Source organism: Apodemus sylvaticus, chromosome 10, assembly GCF_947179515.1.
Source record: "Apodemus sylvaticus chromosome 10, mApoSyl1.1, whole genome shotgun sequence".
NCBI lineage: Eukaryota > Metazoa > Chordata > Mammalia > Rodentia > Muridae > Apodemus > Apodemus sylvaticus.
The window spans coordinates 16,674,193-16,692,026 of record NC_067481.1 but is presented as its reverse complement, the minus strand read 5'-3'; the positions used below and the strand labels follow the sequence as shown (position 1 = coordinate 16,692,026).

At 50.1% G+C, this 17,834-nt stretch overlaps 2 protein-coding genes across 2 annotated transcripts; one reads left to right on the top strand and one right to left on the bottom strand.

Moving 5' to 3' along the window:
- Positions 1–1,280: 1,280 nt before the first annotated feature.
- LOC127694005 (intercellular adhesion molecule 5-like) lies at positions 1,281–13,270 on the top strand. Its single transcript, XM_052195356.1, has 8 exons — positions 1,281–1,480; positions 5,835–5,910; positions 7,915–8,181; positions 9,142–9,462; positions 9,652–9,930; positions 10,464–10,733; positions 11,131–11,373; positions 11,557–13,270. Exons 1-8 carry the CDS (start codon positions 1,397–1,399, stop codon positions 11,766–11,768), a joined length of 1,752 nt encoding a protein of 583 aa, XP_052051316.1. The 5' UTR covers positions 1,281–1,396; the 3' UTR covers positions 11,769–13,270.
- A 1,881-nt stretch (positions 13,271–15,151) lies between these two features.
- Positions 15,152–17,254, bottom strand: Gh1 (growth hormone 1). Its single transcript, XM_052194550.1, has 5 exons — positions 17,231–17,254; positions 16,296–16,556; positions 15,968–16,084; positions 15,645–15,806; positions 15,152–15,422 (listed from the first exon to the last, which is right to left on the bottom strand). The coding sequence occupies exons 1-5, from the start codon at positions 17,252–17,254 to the stop codon at positions 15,222–15,224; spliced, it is 765 nt and encodes a 254-aa protein (XP_052050510.1). The 3' UTR covers positions 15,152–15,221.
- Positions 17,255–17,834: the final 580 nt, after the last annotated feature.

Here is a 17,834-nt window from a genome sequence, read left to right as displayed (position 1 = left end):
CGGGGTCAGCCAAGTTTGACTCGCTGCTCTGTAGAGCCAAGGCTTGTTTTATCATCCTAGTGTTTTCTTTATATCATGTAACAGCATCAGTGTTTGACAATAGAGAGTCAGATAATGCACATGTAACAGTGTTACAAGGTCATTAAAAGGGATGCTGCAGGGATGGAGACATAGCTCATAAGTTAAGGCTGCTTTCTGGTCATATTGGCTACTTTTTTCTATTGCTGTGACAAAATGTGATGACCAAAGCAATTTAGAAAACACTTAAACTGCGTGTGAGTGGTGCAGGCTTTTAGTCCCAGCACTCAGGAAACAGAGGCAAATGGATCTCTGTGAACTCAAGGCCAGCCTGGTATACAAAGCACTTCCAGGACAGCCAAGACTGTTGCACAAAGAAACCCTGTCTTAAAAACAAACAAACAAACAAAGCCACTTAATTGGCCTTATGGTGTCTAACGGTTAGAGTCCAGAATGGGGGTAAAAGGCATGGTAGTGACAACAGCTCAACAGAGTAGAGCATTCTCTTTCTCAGTACCTACCCTCATCTTCCACCCCACCCCTCACCATTCTGAATTACTGACTTCTGTGTTCTACTAAATCTTTCCTGGATCCTCAGCACGTCTTCGCCCCATCCAGCTGGCAGCCCTGCATGGGCCACTCTAGCCAGTCCTCCCTGGCCTTTCTCCACCCTCCCACCCAAACCCTGAAAGCAAATCAGAACACTTCCATCCACGAACCCAAGTGTCCTCTCTTATATTCCTCAGGGGACTTCAGAATGTGGCTCTCTGAGCTTCTCAGAACTCTCAGAAACTCTGAGCTGAGTTGACATAGACAGTGGAGTGAGGCACTTCCACCTTCCCCTCCCTCCATCCCAACTTGACTTTGCAAGCAGTCCTGCTTTGCTGTATCACGTGATCGCAGGACTTCCTGTCAAGTGCCCCACCGCTCTAGGTAGTCTAAAAGCCGGTAACTTATGGAAAAACCCGTCTAAACAGTTTAGTGTGGCATGGTTGACTTTACCATCTGTCCCCACATAGCTCATTTTCTACCAACAGCCCAAGTATCAAGGCATGACCTCGCACTGGTATTTCTCTTGCCATAAGTAAGGGTTATGGGTCTGCACCACCAAGCCTCGCTCAGTAGCGACTGTCTAGAGTCAAATCCGCACTCCCTTCGAAGCAGGAGATGGCTTCCCTACTCTTTTTCCGAAGCACTCATCTTTTTAAGCTGTTTGCTCTCGCTTCACCTCTCAGCCAATCCTGTTAGGAGGCTGAGTGAACGTCATGAGTTTCTGGGCAGATCAGGGAACTTCCCGGCGCGGCACCGGCGCACAGCGCCCCTTGCTGGAGCACGGACTCAACGGTTAGAGCACGTGGCGGTTTCGAGCGCGTTGGCGATGTCGCTGTTCAGTTTGAGGTCCCCAAGCATCGAGGAGGCGTCGTCAGCGAGGCAAGAGGGACAAGACGACCGCTCCGACTCAGTGAGGATTTGGGTCCTATTTGGTTTGCTTGGGTTTATGTCGGTTTGTACTTGTGAAATCCAGGAGGGGATCCGCTGTAGGGGAGTTCGCCAACGCGCCTGAAGTATTTGTTTCCTTATCTATTTTCAAATGTTTTTTGACCTTCAGATTCAGCTGTGTGCACGCCACTTTCCCAGCTAGAGGGAACCTCCTTACCAGCAAAGGCTAGTCTCTTGTTCCCCATCCAAGTGTTCGCTACCACAAGTATTAATTTATATTTTCTTTGGCTCCACCATTGGTAATTGCTATAACCGTTCCAGTCTGTAGGAACCTATCAGTGGATAAAACAAGGGGCCCTTCCTCCATGGTGTTTATAGTCCAAGGAAAAGAGACGCAATCTTATAGTCCAGGCACGAGAGACACAGCCTAAACTTGGAAAAATGTTCCTGGCGTATCGCCACCACGGCCACCCCCACTGCCGCTGCCACTGTTACCGCCCACCACCGTTACCGTCACCACTGTTACCGTCAGCCATCACTACCACCACAAGCCATTGTCAGGAGAGATCTTTTTTTTTTTAATATTTATTTATTATATGTAAGTACACTGTAGCTGTCTTTAGACACCCCAGAAGAGGGCATCAGATCCAATTACAGATGGTTGTGAGCCACCATGTGATTGCTGGGAACTGAACTCAGGACCTTCGGAAGAGCAGTAAGTGCTCTTACCTGCTGAGCCATCTCTCCAGCCCCGAGAGAGATCTTTATTCAGTGGCCAAAGATGCTTCTCAATTTAGAGCTGGCTGATAGTGGTGATAATGTTTTCTGTGACAAAGTCAGGGCCTTCTAGGACTCAGGGTTAGACCGTGCTGCCCCGTTTTGCTAATTTCATTATCTGATGATTGTAGTCACCGCTGCTGTAGGTGACATTAAAGGGGGGTGGGCTCTAGGTCAAGTTAACCCTGTATTATCCTTTTGGACCAAAGTGTTTTCAAATGGTCCCATATATCTGCATGCAACACGATGTCTGAAGACAGACATCTTTATCCTTTCCAATCACCCATGCAAGGCTGGAGTGAAGAGTGGTTTCAGTAGAAACGGTCTTCAGGATGTTAAAAAAAAGTCACCTAGGCAACCATTCTCCCTCATTGGTGACGTTCAATCTATAACTAAGAGACCAACACTGCAAAGTTGCTGTGTGACCTTCACAGTGAGTGATTTTTAAGTTAACTGAGAACAATTGAAATGGGGGGTACATACAGGGTGTGGTCACCATAAATGTGTTTGAGGTGACGTGTAGGATGGGAAAGGAAAATGGTGGCATGGACTGACGTTATGGGTGCCGAGAGAGCGATCAGGGTAGGTAGGCCTTACAAGAGATGAACAGAGAGCAAGGAGGGGAGGCGGTGACTCCCAGGCAGATAGGAAGCAAAGGGTGGAGTGTGGCTCCTGCTTAGGAGAAAACTCAAGAACCCTTGATTACGAATGGGCCTCGAGAACCCAATGTCCAGAGCACATGATGTGGCCAAAGCTGTGCACAGCACATCTGGGTTAGGTCCTGCCCCACAGCCCGTCTCCAAGGGTCTGGAGCGTGGGCCTCAACTTTCTAACAGTTTAATCCTAGCTGGTCCTGGTGTTACACTCCGGTACTCCCAGCATTAGGGAGAGATAGGAGGATCAAGAGTTCAAAGTCATCACAGCCACGTAGCAAGTTCAAGGCCAGCCTGGGCCACATGAGCCTTCATCTCAAAACAACAAAGCCAAAGAAAAAGTTTAAGTTCTCTAAGTTGGGATGTGTTTTACAGGTGTTTTACAGAATAAACCCAAGGAATTTTAACAGATTCAAAACTAGTTTGTCTTAAAGATACTGCTTTCATTCCTTTTTTTTAAAAAAGATTTATTTATTTATTATATATAAGTACACTGTAGCTGTCTTCAGACACACCAGAAAAGAGCATCAGATTTCATTACAGATGGCTGTGAGCCACCATATGTTGCTGGGATTTGAACTCGGGACCTTCGGAAGAGCAGTCAGTGCTCTTAACCTCTGAGCCATCTTTCCAGCCTCAAGATAGTGCTTTCTTTCTCAAAAAAAAAAAAAAAAAAAAAAAAAAAAATTGTGGATAAAATCTCAAGTTTCAGAATCAGATCCATAAATGTGCTGGCAGCAGTGGTGATGGATTAGAGCTGTGGGTGTGACAGGCAGATGAGAGGAGGGCATGACAGGGCACAGAGTGCTGGGAGCCTGGTATGGTGGCACAGCCTTTATTTAATCCAGCGCTGGAAAAACCAAGTCAGGAGGTCTGTGAGTTCAAGGTCCCCCCAGGATAAATACGCTGTAGAATATGTACAACAAGATCCTGGGGGGGGGGGGGAGAGGGAGAGAGAGAGAGAGAGAGAGAGAGAGAACACGGGTGTGGCGATGAGGTGTGAGGGGTGGTGGGGTGATGACCAAGAACCCTCACTTCCCCCTATTTTCTCGTGCCTACTTAGGCACACAGGCATTTTCTAGCAGCAGCTACAGGGAACGCCAACCAGTTTGACTGTAGTGTATCTGTTCCTTTGAGCCAGCATCTGTCTCTCTCTCAACTTAGGCTGCTAAGCAGCAAGCCCCAGCACAGGCTTGCATGGCCACATCCTGATTTTTATTTGAACTCAGGTCCTCCATATCCCCAGCCAATATCTTCTACATCTTATGGAAAGTTTACAAACTATTTAGAGCGTCTGCCACCTGCCATGCCACAGTTTGAATGCGGTCCAAGGTGGACAAGCACTCAGCAGCTGAGGTGCCTCCTCAGGTCTAACCTATTACAGCATTACATCCGGTCTTACCTTGTATAACAGCATTTACAACAATATCTTTTTACATTTTTCTTTCCTAGTCAACTTCAAGGAACCCCTTGCTACAGGATAAAGGTGATTCTCCTCTTCCTCCTCTTTCTTTCTTCTTCTTCTTTGACACAGGGTCTCACTCTGTAGCCATGGCTATCCTGGAACTCACTATCTAGACCAGGCTGGCCTCAAACTCAGAGAGAGCTGCCCACGTCTGTCTTCTGAGTGCTGGGATTTAAGGCATGTGCCCTCAGCGTCGGCTGATTCTTTACGAAGAGCCTGGCATGTTCAACAATAAGTTTATAAAAATGCACGGTTGCCATCTGTCCCGTCTGGGGACATTTCCTTCAGAATTGTTACCCAGCTTGTGTTTGGAAATTCCTTCAGAGTCTACTTAAGGTATTCTTCCTTAAATAATGGCAGCTCTTAGGAGAGAGTTTGGAAACTAAGTTTGGAAACTCTTGTGACTAATATCATTTTCTATTTCTTTTCTTTTTTTTTGCATACACACACACAAAAAGAAGAATTTAATAAAGAAAATGGTTTTTCCTGTGTAACTTAGAAGCCAGTTACAAATCACTTCCAACAGAAGTGTTTGTTGGGTGTGGTGGTGAGGCAGGGAGAGACAATGGTCTCGAGAGGTGTTTCCCAGAGGTTCTGAAGAGGCCAGGTGGGCACATTACACCTTCCATCAGCGAGCAAGCTTCCAATGACTGGGTTCGCTGCGTTCAGGGTCACTTTGCACTGAACATGGCCAACTAAACTCTGCCAGATTTCATCTCTCCATCACCTTGTTTCACAGTTCCATGCTGACACACTTCTTTTTGACTCAGTTTAGTAGACGAGACAGACTAGTAAAAGGATATGTCCAATACAGCCATACGGGAAACCGTAATCAAACATTCCTGTCCTCCTCATGTCTTCCCTGCCCTTGAACAAGGACCAAACTTAAATTAGTTGGATGCAGGAAGTTCTTTCAATACACCACACAGAGAGTCTTGCTATAGTGAGGTTTCTGGTTTCACATGCACACGCACGCAAGCACATGTACACACATACATACATACGTGTGTGTGTGTGTGTGTGTGTGTGTGTGTATGTATGTGTGTGTTCCAGTCCTTTTCTTTTTTTGAGACGAAGTCTCCTATAGCCCAGGCTGACCTCCAACTCTCCAGGACAGTAAGGAGGATGACCTTGAACTCCCGATCCTCCTGCTTCTGCCTCAGGTGCTTGGCTGTAGGCAGGAACTACAACAAATCACTTCCTTTTACACATCTTTATTTATAAATGTATTCTCCCGGCTGGAGAGTTGGCTCAGAGGTTAAGAGCATGGGTTGCTCTTGCAGCGGACTGGAGCTGGATTCCAGAACCTCCATGGTCGTTCACTGTCTTCTATAGCTCCAGTCCCAGGGGATGCAGCGCCACATCCCCACTGGCACCAGGAACACATGTGGTACACAGTGAAATCACTAATACACGTAAGTTATTAGTGTAATGTAATGACACAGCATCTCTCCAGCACTCCTTTCTTTCCTTTTTCCCAGCTTTTGGACTTTCTCCCAAGAATGAAAATGCTTCCGTTGGGTATCTGGACGCTGCTGGCCTTGATTCCTTGTCCAGGTGAGGGTATCTAGACAAGTGCCTTTAGTCACTATGTGCCAGGGCACCCCTGGGTCCTGAAGGGGGTGATGGGGTGATGGTTAATCTCAGTGGTTAACTTAATCAATCTAGGATCTCCTAAAGACGGATCTCTAGGCATGCCCGTGGGGATTATTTTGATTTGTTTTATTGGAGTGGGAAGACCTGCCCACCGTGGGTGGCCACATTCTGTAGGCTGGGAACCTGCACTGAATAAAAAGGAGAAAATGTTGTGGTGGTGGTGGTGGTGGTGGTGGCGGTGGTGGCGGCGGCGGCGGCGGCGGCGGCGGCGGCGGTGGTGGTGGTGGCGGCACATACTTTAATCCCAGCACTCAGGAAGCAGAGGCAGGCAGATCTCTGTGAGTTTGAGGCTGGCCTGGTCTGCAGAGAGTTCAGGACAAGCCAGGGCTGGAGGAAGTCAGCTGAGCTCACACATTCATGCTCCTGATCAGAGTTCCTCAGGCTCCTCCTGCCTTGAGAAGAAATGTTTTCTTGAACTGTGGATGGAAATAAAAACCTCTCCCCTGCATTGCTTTTGTCCAGTTGCTTTATTGCGGCAACAGAGAAAGGAATTAAGATAGGTGGGACAGCCAGAGCAGACTGACACCCTTCATCTGGACCCTTGGGAGAGACACAGAGGACACAGAATCCTTACATTTAATTAGTAATGTAGCCCAGATTAACAGAGTGTCAGAGCTTCAGAACTCTCCAAAGGGAATGTGTATGCTCTACCTGGTCTCTGCTGCCCCGCACTGCCCTGTTTCTTCCTCTTCTCTGTCTCTGTCTCTCTCCCTCTCTCATACATACATGATAAGTGATTTAAATATATGTGTATGTACACATATATACATACGCTACCAATAAATAAAGTTTTCAAGAACTGGTAAGGGCTTTTTGTTTGTTTCTTTGTTTTTTTGTTTGTTTCTTTGTTTTGTTTTGAGACGGGTTTCTCCCCGTAGCCCTGGCTGTCCTGGAACTTGCTCTGTAGACCAGGCTGGTCTCTAACCCGCAGAGATCCACCTCCCTCTGCCTCCCAGTTCCTGGGACTAAAGGCATGCGCCACAACCACCCTGACAGTTTTGTACAGTGCTTTGGACCAGGCAGGCTACAGCCCAAATCCCTTTTTATTTTCTCAGAACTATTTGTCTCAGTGCTGGGAAGACATTCAGCCGTTCTGAGTATGGCTGCTCTTGCAGAGGGTCCAGGCTTGGTTCGCAGGCCCTGCATGACCATTCACGGTCACCTGTTCCATGGGATCTAACATCATCCTGATTTCCTTATGTACTTGGTACAAAGACATACATACAGGGCCCCGCCTTCTGAAGAGCCTTCCACCTCCCTATAGTGCCACGGCAGGCAACAAGCTTATCTTGAGATCCAAACCATAATCTAGGCTAAACTTTCAAACAGTGAAACAAATTCATTTTATCAGCATCACAAAGCAAAATGGAGCAGTCTCAGTGAGGAGGAAGTTGTATGGGAAACAAGCGAGCATGGGCGCCACCTGGAGGTCCTCCATTCCCGTGGACCTGTGCAGAGAAGGGTTCCCCAGAGGCTTGTTTTGTTCTCAAGCATATTTCCAGGTGTTCACTGAATGGAAGTCACTCTGTCTGAGGTGGAGCTGGAGTCTGCACTTTTATAATCATTCCAGGGGATTCTGGAGACGGTAGCCCTTAGCGAACATTTTAGAGAAATACTGCTTTGGAGTGTAAGAATGAAAACCCCACCAGGGTCTTTAGTGCCTGATCCCAGACAGACCTTAGAGTCTGTGGCAAGATCGAGACCGCAGAACAGCAGGGTAGGGGTAAGGTTGGGGTCAGGACTCCCCCTTGGTGACGACGCAAGGGCTGACTCACCAGCTCCCCGAGCTTTGTTATTCTTGCCAGGTTCTCTAACCTAGATCTCATGGACAGAATGGCCTCTCCTCGGTGCATTCTGGATCTCCTGGTCTTCACCAGCAGTTTTGGCATGTGTGCTGCTTTTCAGGGACCACAGAAGAGCTGTTTCAGGTGTCTGTTCATCCAAATCACGCCCTGGTCCAGTTTGGACACTCCCTAACCGTCAACTGCAGTACCACCTGCCCAGACCCTGGGCCCAGCGGAATCGAGACCTTCTTAAAGAAAACCCAGCTGAGCAAAGGGTCCCAGTGGAAGGCGTTTCTCCTGGAGGACATCACGGAGAACTCTGTGTTGCAGTGCTTCTTCTCCTGTGCAGGCGTGCAGAAGGACGCTGCCCTCGGCATCAGCATGTACCGTGAGTCCGGTGGAGGGCTAAAGGGAAGAGCGATGGGGAGACAGGAAGAATGAGGCAGGAAGTCTTCTTAGGGGAGAGAAGTACACACACACACACACACACACACACCAAGTAAAGATTCAACCATACTGTCAGGACTCTCCCTTTGTACAGGCCACTTCTGAGTTTACTCCATGAGCCATGGGCATCCTTGAGAATGCACAGACCGTTCAGGGAGGAGATGCCAGCCTCCGAGTGACCTGACAAGTGTACGAGTGCTGGCTTATTTGCTCTTAGGATAACCAGGGAGTACAGGAAGGACTGGGACAGTTAGAGAAGCCTGTGGTGCAGGCCCTAGGCCGCCCTCCTATTGAGCAGGAAAGAGGCTCTGAGGCATTGGGACTGGGAGGCAGGATCCTACAGGGGGGGCCCCCATCTTGCATCCTTTGCAAAGGTAAGAATGAGTGGCATCTCTGTGGGGAAGGTGTAGTAGTTTCTGCGTACTGCTAAAGACCTGCCTGGCAAGCTCCTTATCCTCTGAAACCTCTCTGATAAGAAATTAAGGCGGTGGTGGGGGATGGGGGGATGGCGCACACCTGTAATCCCAGCACTCTGGGAGGCAGAGGCAGGCGGATTTCTGAGTTCGAGGCCAGCCTGGTCTACAGAGTGAGTTCCAGGACAGCCAGGGCTACACAGAGAAAACCCTGTCTCGAAAAAAACCAAATCCAAAAAACTAAAATAGAAGAAAGAAAAAAAGAAATAAAATGTTCTAGAATGGCACGGATAATCAATCAGAGGACTTCCTGTCACAGTTTTTTGCCATGGCCACCTTTGGTGGGCAGAGACCTAGAAGGCTAACATTCCCCAAAGCCTTAAGGGTCACAGTCACTCTCACTGAGACATTTCCTTCTGGAGGTGAGTGGCCCCTCTGAAGGCCCCTCATGAAGGCCCCTCATGAAGGCTTGCCTTTTTGTCTTGAAGAGCCACCAGAGCAGGTGATCCTGGACCTGCAGCCTGAGTGGGTGGCCACGGATGAAGCCTTCATGGTGAAGTGTCACGTGCCTAGCGTGGCACCCCTGCAGAGCCTCACCCTTACCCTCCTCCAGGGTGACCAAGAACTGCACAGAAAAGACTTTCTGAGTTTATCTTTGGTGTCCCAAAGAGCTGAGGTCACCGTCAGTGTCAGAGCCCACCGGGAGAATGACAGGCACAATTTCTCCTGCCAAGCAGACCTGGATCTGAGCCCACAAGGCGGGGGGTTGTTTCACGGTAGCTCCGCCACCAAGCAACTCCGGATCTTTGGTGAGTCAGAGTCCAGTCAAAGGGAGCCCAGGGCCTGCTTTGCCCTTTGGGACCCTGTTCCCACATGGTGTAGGGGTGAGGGTGACTGAGGCTCACCTCTGGTTCACCAATAGCCCCGTTCCCTTCCATAGCATCCCATGTGACACATGACTATGGCTTTCTCCTTCCTTTTTCCCAATTACTTGGCAGAATTCTCTCAGAATCCCCAGATCGGGGTGCCTTCACTGCTGGAAGTTGGCAAGGCCGAGACTGTGAGCTGTGAGGTGACTAGAGTGTTCCCAGCCCAGGAAGCTGTCTTCCAAATGTTCCTGGAAGACCAGGAGCTGAGCCCTTTCTCCTCCTGGAGGGAAGATGCAGCATGGGCCAGCGCCACCATTCGGGCCATGGAGACCGGTGACCAGGAGCTGACCTGCCTTGTGTCTCTGGGTCCCGTGGAGCAGAAAACAAGGAAACCAGTGTATGTCTACAGTAAGTGGCCCCGCCCCTTCTCCATATAGGGTCTCTGCTAGGGAGAGTTTGCGAAGCAATATGTATGGGCTTAGCTGCAGACATTTATCTTGCTAACCTCTGCTGTGTGTCCTCTTAAGTGAGCATCACCTTTCCTCTCTGGTGGAGGCGGGTTAGAGAGCTGATCATGACAGCGCTCTGTGCGGCCTCCATCTTCAGTTTCCTAAGCTGTCCCGCTGACAGGGAAGTTGTAGATGTTTGAACTTCATTCTAGAATAATCATTTGAAATGAGTAAGAATTCTGTACGATAAGGAGATATCCTGCTGTCCTCTCGGGAGAGACATGGCCTGCTGTGGCCAGGTATATTGTTGAAGGGACGCTCCCCGTCCTTAAACCACGTTGCTGCCCTCTGTCTCAGCCTTTACAGACGCAATGATGTTACCCCAAGCCCCTCCTTACATCGGCTACCCCAGGAGACCACCAGCAAGAAGAGGACAGACATGCGCACCAGGCTTGAGAAAGGTGTCCACTGCTCTCTTTCCTTTCTTTGTAGGTTTCCCTCCACCCATCCTGGAGATAGAAGACGCTTATCCTCTGGCAGGGACGGCCGTCCATGTGACCTGCTCGGGTCACGTGTTGACGTCACCTAGCCCGACTCTTCGGCTTCAGGGATCGCTAAACCTCTCTGCTCCTGGGGAGCCTGCCCGGCTTCTGTTCACTGCCAGGGAGGAAGATGACGGCCGGACTCTGTCCTGCGAGGCCTCTTTGGAGGTGCAGGGCCAACGAATGGTCAAAACCACCGAGAGCCAGCTTCATGTCTTATGTGAGTAAGAGGCCCCATGCCCCCGGACAAAGTCAAGACACTTAGTGTCTCTTCCAGAGATGTTGGTTAGTTAGCTTTGTTAGTAAAGGGGCCACACTTTTCTAGTTGGAAAAACCTGGGGAAGAAAAGAAAATGAACTGGTACCAAGCTTGTCTTGCTCTCAAGAAAGTGAGGCTACATTGTCACTAAGCCTGAGTTCCCAGAAATGCCCTAGGCTGCATCTCATATCCTTTGCCGTAGGGAAGGGATGAGAGGCTTTGGTTTAGGCAGGAAGCTGATTCTCTTCTCCGTGAGGAGGAAATGTTGGGTTGAGGGAACAGCATTTGAGTCGATGGAAAGGGAGCTGTAGACAGACGTGAGAAGGAGCAGGACACAGGACTGGGCTCCTTTCTTGCAGACAAGCCAAGGTTTCAGGAATCCGGCTGCCCTGGCAACCAGATATGGGTAGAAGGCATGGAGCAGATACTTGCCTGCAGCCCAGAGGGAAACCCCACCCCAGCTTTGGTGTGTGTCTGGAATGGGATGATCTTTGATCTTGATGTACCTCAGAAGGCCACCCAGAACCATACGGGCACCTACTGCTGCACAGCCACCAACCCACTAGGCTCCGTTAGCAAAGACATTGCTGTCGTTGTCCAAGGTATGTGCGGCACCGGCTGGCCAGCTGGGGTAGAGGGTTTGGGTTCTTACTCAGGCCTGGAGGGAAGAGAGATGCTCCTGGGCTGAAGAACACGGGTCCGAGACATGGGCTTGGTGTCATGGGGCGGAATGGTTTTCTAGGCCTCAGCTCACCTTCTCCCGTTCTGTCTTCTGTGCTACCCAGGCCTGCCTGAGGGAATCAGCTCCTCCACCATCTTTATTATCATCATTTTCACCCTGGGCGTGGCTGTCATCACCTTAGCATTATACCTGAACTACCAACCCTGCCAAAGAAACAGCAGGAAACGGACGCTCAGGCAGAAGGAGCTGAGCAAAGGCGACGAGATCCAGTTCTCGGATGTTCAGGCCGAGGAGCGCCACGCGCATCTCTGCTGACCACAGACAGCTCTCTGCTTGAGTGCGACTCCAGCTATTGGGGTACAGCGGTGCAAGAGTGGGCCAAGGAGGAAGGAGGAGACGAGTGAGGCTTCACATGCTAGCATTCGTTGCCCCCAGCTCAGGGTTTCAGGGCCCCGCGTGGCTCCCAGCCAGTCTATCTGGAGCTCTTTTCTCTTTTGAATTTATTCCAGTTTGTAGACATTTCAGTCTGACAGTTCCATCTGGAGAGCGGTCCTCTCACTCTTACTCTGTATTTAACTCTCAGGCACACAGAAGGCCCTGCTATTGCCCCTCATTCCCACCACCTGCCTGCCTCTCAAACAACAAAGGAGAAGGGCCATCAGAAATATCCTGGAGTGCATTGCTCAGGGTCTCCTGATGACTAACGAGGAACTTACTTCATAGTTCAGGGACAAGACTTCATAGGACAGGTAGCAAACCAATAGGCAGGAATTAGAACTCTTCCCTTGACCATAGTCACCTGCTCCCCAAACGGTGCCCGTAGACATCTCGAAGGGTGCTGGCTGGTTAAGCTTCACCCCGTAACTCTCTGCAATTTCACTTTGGGTCAGTGAAGTCGCTTACCTTGTTTTCTAACAAAACAAAAAACCAGGACTTACTATGCAGCACAAGATGGCCTCAAACATGTGGTCCCCCAGCCTCAGCCTGCTGAGTGCTAGGATTACCATGACACCCTAACTTTTGGAGGGCAGCTTTAAAATAGAGGATAGAATACTTTCATGAAATTGGTCTTAGGGTGGCACACTTTGAATTTCTTCCTGTCAGAGGCAGAGTCACAGGTCTACTCTCCCTCTCCACAAGAATTGCCTGTTTTCATCGTCGGTGCCACAGAGTCCCACCTGGGATGGAAGTACACAACACCATGGCAGTGTGCTTAACACACAGGTGGGTCTCTGTTCTGTCACCAGAGTTCTCTGTGACTGGTTCAACCTATGCAGTAGCAGCTCAGCTTCCTTCGCGGCCCTTGGGAAGGACTGTGTCTGCCTAGGTGACGGCTTGAAGACTATCAAGCCAGGTCTTTGCTCCAGAGCTGTCATGAAATGTCTACTGAGATGTTAGCTGTGGCAAAATAAAATAGGCTTTGTGAATATGAGTTTATTCTCCCATTGTCGTAAGTGAAGCTTTTGTTATGTTAAGCTAAATGGCTGCGTCTGGGAACTTTGAGTACAGCTTCCAGCTGGTGACGCGAGCAGGGCGTTCCAGGCAGCAGCAGTGTTTCCTGCTCTCAGAACCAAAGCTCGCACTCGTACCCGGTTTCCACCTTACCAGCTAGAAACAATGCAGCAGAAGATACCAAAGGTGTCTCCCTTTCTTCCTGGACCATCCTGAATCTGAGGTTAAGGATTTGGTATAAAAATTATCCTTTGGGGGCTGGAGAGATGGCTCAGTGGTTAAGAGCACTGGCTGCTCTTCCAGAGGTCCTGAGTTCAATTCCCAGCAACGACATGGTGGCTCACAACCATCTGTAATGAGATTGGATGCCCTCTTCTGGTGTGTCTGAAGACAGCTACAGTGTACTCATATAAATAAAAATAAATCTTAAAAAAATCCTTTGGTTTCACTATACAAGTCAACAGAGGCCCCGTGATAAAGTGTTTATCTTTGCTTCTACAAACTTAGAATCTGTGAGGAATGTGCTCACTTTCTGTTACTGAGGCAAATATCAGGTATGTCAACCCACAAGAAAGAATGATTTCCACTAGAGTTTCCAAGTCTTTGACTTGTTTGGGTTTGTGTAGAGGCAGCATATTGTGGTGGGGGCACATCATGGAAGCAGGAGGCAGAGAAAGGTGAAAGGGCCGGGATTCTAGGAATCCCCTCAGGTCATTTCACTAGGCGCCATCTTGTTTCTTGGTCTCCCAATTGTGCCATGGTCGGGGAGACGTGGCCCTTGAAACATGGACCTTAGGGGGACCCAGATCCAAACTGAAGGCACATCCATTTCTATGACCAGAAAGGTGTGGTTTGTTTAGAGAAAGTCTAACTCAGGACCTAGAATGTATTTCAAGTTTGTAAATCAGTATTCCCGGAAAGGCCTTCACAAGACCAATTTCCACACTGAGTTTGGTAGTTCCTCTCAAAGGCATCTTCTCAAGGTGAGCACATGGGAAAGCACCTTAGGGAGCAGATTTAAGACAGATGCACAGCATCTTAACCCAGGGACCTCAGCCATCCTACTGTCTTAGATTAGCTGCCCCAGGCCCGGTCAGCAGCAGTCATATCAGCAAAGGCCACATAGGGAACCACTAAGGCACTTAAACCCAAACACTGATGTCACTGGCTTCCTAGGCCCAGCAAGGGGAGCTAGTGGTTTAGACTGTTGTGAATTCTCACTGCCACATGGTGCCACTGTTATCAGATGGCCCTGCTAGGTCCCACAGATGACCCTGCTGACTCCTGCCCGGTTACATCTCTCATAGGTCAGTGTCCTGGCTGGTTTTGTGTGTGGATGTTCACACTTATGCAGACAAGAGACCACTTCAGATGTCATTCCTCAGGAGCCTTACTTTTGGAGACAGAGTCTGTCACTGGCCTAGGGTTCACAAAGCGATTAGGGATCTGCCTGCTCCTGCTGCCCCAGAGCTGGGCTTACAATCTCATGCCACCACACCCTGGTTTGTTGTTTTGGGTCTTGGGTTATTTTGTTTTTTAATGTGGATTCTGGAAATTGAACTCAGATGCTCAAGCTGACAAGCCAAGCGCCGTACTAACTGCGCCATCTCTCCGCCCCTGCCTGGCACCCACTGGAATTACTACTGCAGTCTTCACCTTACAACCTCTCCACGCTCCTTACCCTAATTCAGAGGACAGACCTGCTAGACTAGCCTCAAACTCACAGCAATCCTCCTGCCTCAGCCTCTTAAATGCTGAGATTGCAGGTGCGCGCCACCTTGCCCTGCTTCCAAACTCCTGTTTGAGCTGCCGCCATTTCCCAAGGGTAGTTGATATGAATGAAAACCCATTTTAAGACTTAGATACAACAGCAAATCTGTGATTTTACTCATTTTCCTGGTTCCCTTCTGTGCTTTGTCTCCCTTTCATTTCTTCCTAATCTCGCGGGGCAGAGGGCCGTTTGGTCTTCCTGATTCTGGCTGGAGAAGGGAGGATGCCTTTGCGTACTTTATGGGGGTGACTACCTGGAGAGCTGGAATTTTGACCGTGAAGTGGGAAGGGACTCTGTGTAACGGAGGAAGTGGCGTGTTGATTCTATTTGGCCCAGGGAGAGCCGGGGCTGCTTTTCCATCAGCCCACAGGATTCTCACGGGTTGGCTTCCAGGATGCCCATTGATACTACTCCATCCCATAATAGAAAGACGCCTAGCCGGGTGATATGATGCATCTTAATTTTATTAGGACAGAGCGTAGGGGTGGCGGTTGCCAGGGTGCAGGGAGGCACCGGGGGAGTGCAGCAGACACACTGATTTGTGGCTAGAAAGCACAGCTGCTTTCCACAAAGCGGCGACACTTCATGACCCGCAGGTAGGTCTCCGCCTTGTGCAGGTCCTTCTTGAAGCAGGAGAGCAGCCCATAGTTTTTGAGCAGAGCGTCATCGCTGCGCATGTTGGAGTCAAACTTGTCGTAGGTTTGCTTGAGGATCTGCCCAACACGGGGGCTGCCATCTTCTAGCTCCTGCCGTGGGAAAGAAGGGCAGGAGGTTCAGGAGCTGTGCCGTCCTCCACCCCGGGCCCCAGAGAAAGGGCTGGAGGCTTCATAAGGGGAATGAATACGAAGCCGTCTCGAGGGTCTAAGGCCTGACCGGCAAACAGAGAAGAGCTGTGAGCCCCCATCTAGGCTCCAAGCAGAGCCAATGGTCAGTAGAAGCCCAGGCTAGGGACCCCAGTCCATCCTCACCTGCATCAGAGCCTGGATGCCTTCTTCCAGGTCCTTCAGTTTCTCATAGACACGGTCCGAGGTGCCGAACATGAGGCTGTTGGTGAAGATCCTGCTGAGATACTGCACGGGGCCCAGCCATGACTGGATGAGCAGCAGGGAGAAGCGAAGCAATTCCATGTCCTGAGGGGGGAAAAGGGCCGGGTGCAGTGTATTGCTTAGTGGCCCCTGCCTGGGACTCTCAGGTAACCCCTAGCTTCAGGGAGGAACTGCTTCCTGGAGTGCGGTGAGGGCTGCGTGGAGGGAGAAGAGGATTTGTGCAGATAAGGCCTGGCTCTACTCACGGTTCTCTGCTGGGCCTCCTCCTTGCCTGTGGGAGCCGGGATGGTCTCTGAGAAGCAGAAAGCAGCCTGGGCGTTCTGAATGGAGTAGCGCTGTCCCTCGGGAATGTAGGCACGCTCCTGGAAAGGACGGTCACTGAGCGGCCGGCTTGTGGCTCGCAGTCATTAACTATGGTATGGAGGACCCACTCTGTTTCGGCCCATCTAACGGCCTTGGCTAAGATCCCTCACCCCACAGTTTCCCTCTGTGACTTCCTGGGGGCAGGAGTGCGGCGTGGGATCTGCCCCTTTCTGCTTCCACAGACAGGCACCCATCTCTGGGGGAACTTACGAAGTCTTTGAAGGTGTCGGCAGCCAGCTGGTGCAGGTGCTGGGCTCGGAGCACTGCATTGGCAAACAGACTGGACAAGGGCATGGCGGGAAAAGCACCAGCCTCCTGAGGCCAGAGCAGGCAGAGCAGGCTGAAGGCCAGGAGCCAGGAGGTCCGAGAGTCTAGAGAGAGACAGGAGGGCAGGATAAGCCTGGGAGCAACGACCAATCGCTCCCAGTGCCCACAGGGACCCAGAGTGTTCCCAACATGGCGGAAGTTGGGCTGCACTCACATTGGAAGCCTCAGATCCATCTTCAGGGCCCCTTGGTCCAAACCACACCCAGCGGGATTTGCGCATGCTTACCTGCAGCCATTGCAGTGATCCGGATAGAGGACCGTGAGCAGTTTGGAATCTGGGCTCTAGGATGCTGGACTTGGTGCCTTGCGTTCCCTTTTTATACCCTACCTGTTTGCCTCGACCCCAAGCCTCCTGCCTTTCCCCCTATACATTTATTCATGGCTGGGGCCCGCTGACAGCTTGTGCTGATGGATAATTTAGAAGCTCCTCCCACTCATCACGTCCCCACTCCTCTCCTGCGGTCCTGTCCCTGACCTTATCTTTCCATCGCCACCTTTGCCATTGGTTACGCAAGATCCCAGCTACTGAGACCACCCGATGTGTCCATTTGCGTGTGCCTTGAATCCAAGGGGTAGGATACTCTGGCAGGGAGGGTCCTGTTGTTTGTTCACTGGGACAAGAAGCAACAGAGCCTCTCCAAGGAGGCGATGTACTCATAGATGTTTCTTTTTCGGTTTCGTGTGTGTGTGTGTGTGTGACCTCAAGTGTGTACATGTAGGGGCCAGAAGATAACTTTTGGGGATTGGTTCCATCTTGCCATCATGTGGGACCCTGGAATTGAACTCGGGTACTCAGGCTTGGCTGCAGGTGCCTATACCTCCTTGGCCATTTTGTTGGCCATATTTTATCCTCTTTTTCTTCTTGGATCTAAATCTCAAAAAAACCAAACCAAACCAAACCAAAAAACCCCATTAGATTTAGAGATGGGTTATATGGAAAGAGAGCTTGTTCTTCCAGAGGACCTGAGTTTGGTTCCCAGCACCCATGTCGAGTGATCATAACCACCTGGACTCCAGTTCTAGGGGCCCTAATGCCCTCTTCTGGTCTCCATGAACACTCTCACATATGTGACATAAACTCACACATATACACAACAATAAAAATAAAAATATCCGAGAGAGTGTGTATATATATATATATAAATGCGCTGGGAAAAGGAAGACTTCCTTTAGCAACATAAACTGGAGGGCAGCTGGATGTAGTGCTAACACTGACCACTAGAGAGCGCTGGCCGTGCACAATGCTCTCCCACAAGCTTTAAGGTGCCTCTCAGGTCTGTGGAGCACAGAACCCAAACCTGCTCCTAGGACCTGCCATGCAGCTACAAACCAAGAAGCAACACTTCTGCAAACAGACGTGGACCTCAGGTGTTTCCCCTACAGCCTGGAAGTCTTGGACACCTCAAAGTTCAGAAAGTTCTT

What these genes read in the sequence shown, in the direction of transcription:
- LOC127694005 (XM_052195356.1), top strand. Translation starts at nt 1,397, where the DNA reads ATGTCGCTGTTCAGTTTGAGGTCCCCAAGCATCGAGGAGGCGTCGTCA. An exon ending in AAGACGACCGCTCCGACTCA is followed by an intron (nt 1,481 to 5,834) that starts GTGAGGATTTGG and finishes CCTTTTTCCCAG; the next exon opens with CTTTTGGACTTTCTCCCAAG. An exon ending in GGCCTTGATTCCTTGTCCAG is followed by an intron (nt 5,911 to 7,914) that starts GTGAGGGTATCT and finishes GCTGCTTTTCAG; the next exon opens with GGACCACAGAAGAGCTGTTT.
- Gh1 (XM_052194550.1), bottom strand. Translation starts at nt 17,254, where the DNA reads ATGGCCAACAAAATGGCCAAGGAG. An exon ending in AGGAGGCCCAGCAGAGAACC is followed by an intron (nt 15,807 to 15,967) that starts GTGAGTAGAGCC and finishes TTCCCCCCTCAG; the next exon opens with GACATGGAATTGCTTCGCTT. An exon ending in GCATCCAGGCTCTGATGCAG is followed by an intron (nt 15,423 to 15,644) that starts GTGAGGATGGAC and finishes TTCCCACGGCAG; the next exon opens with GAGCTAGAAGATGGCAGCCC.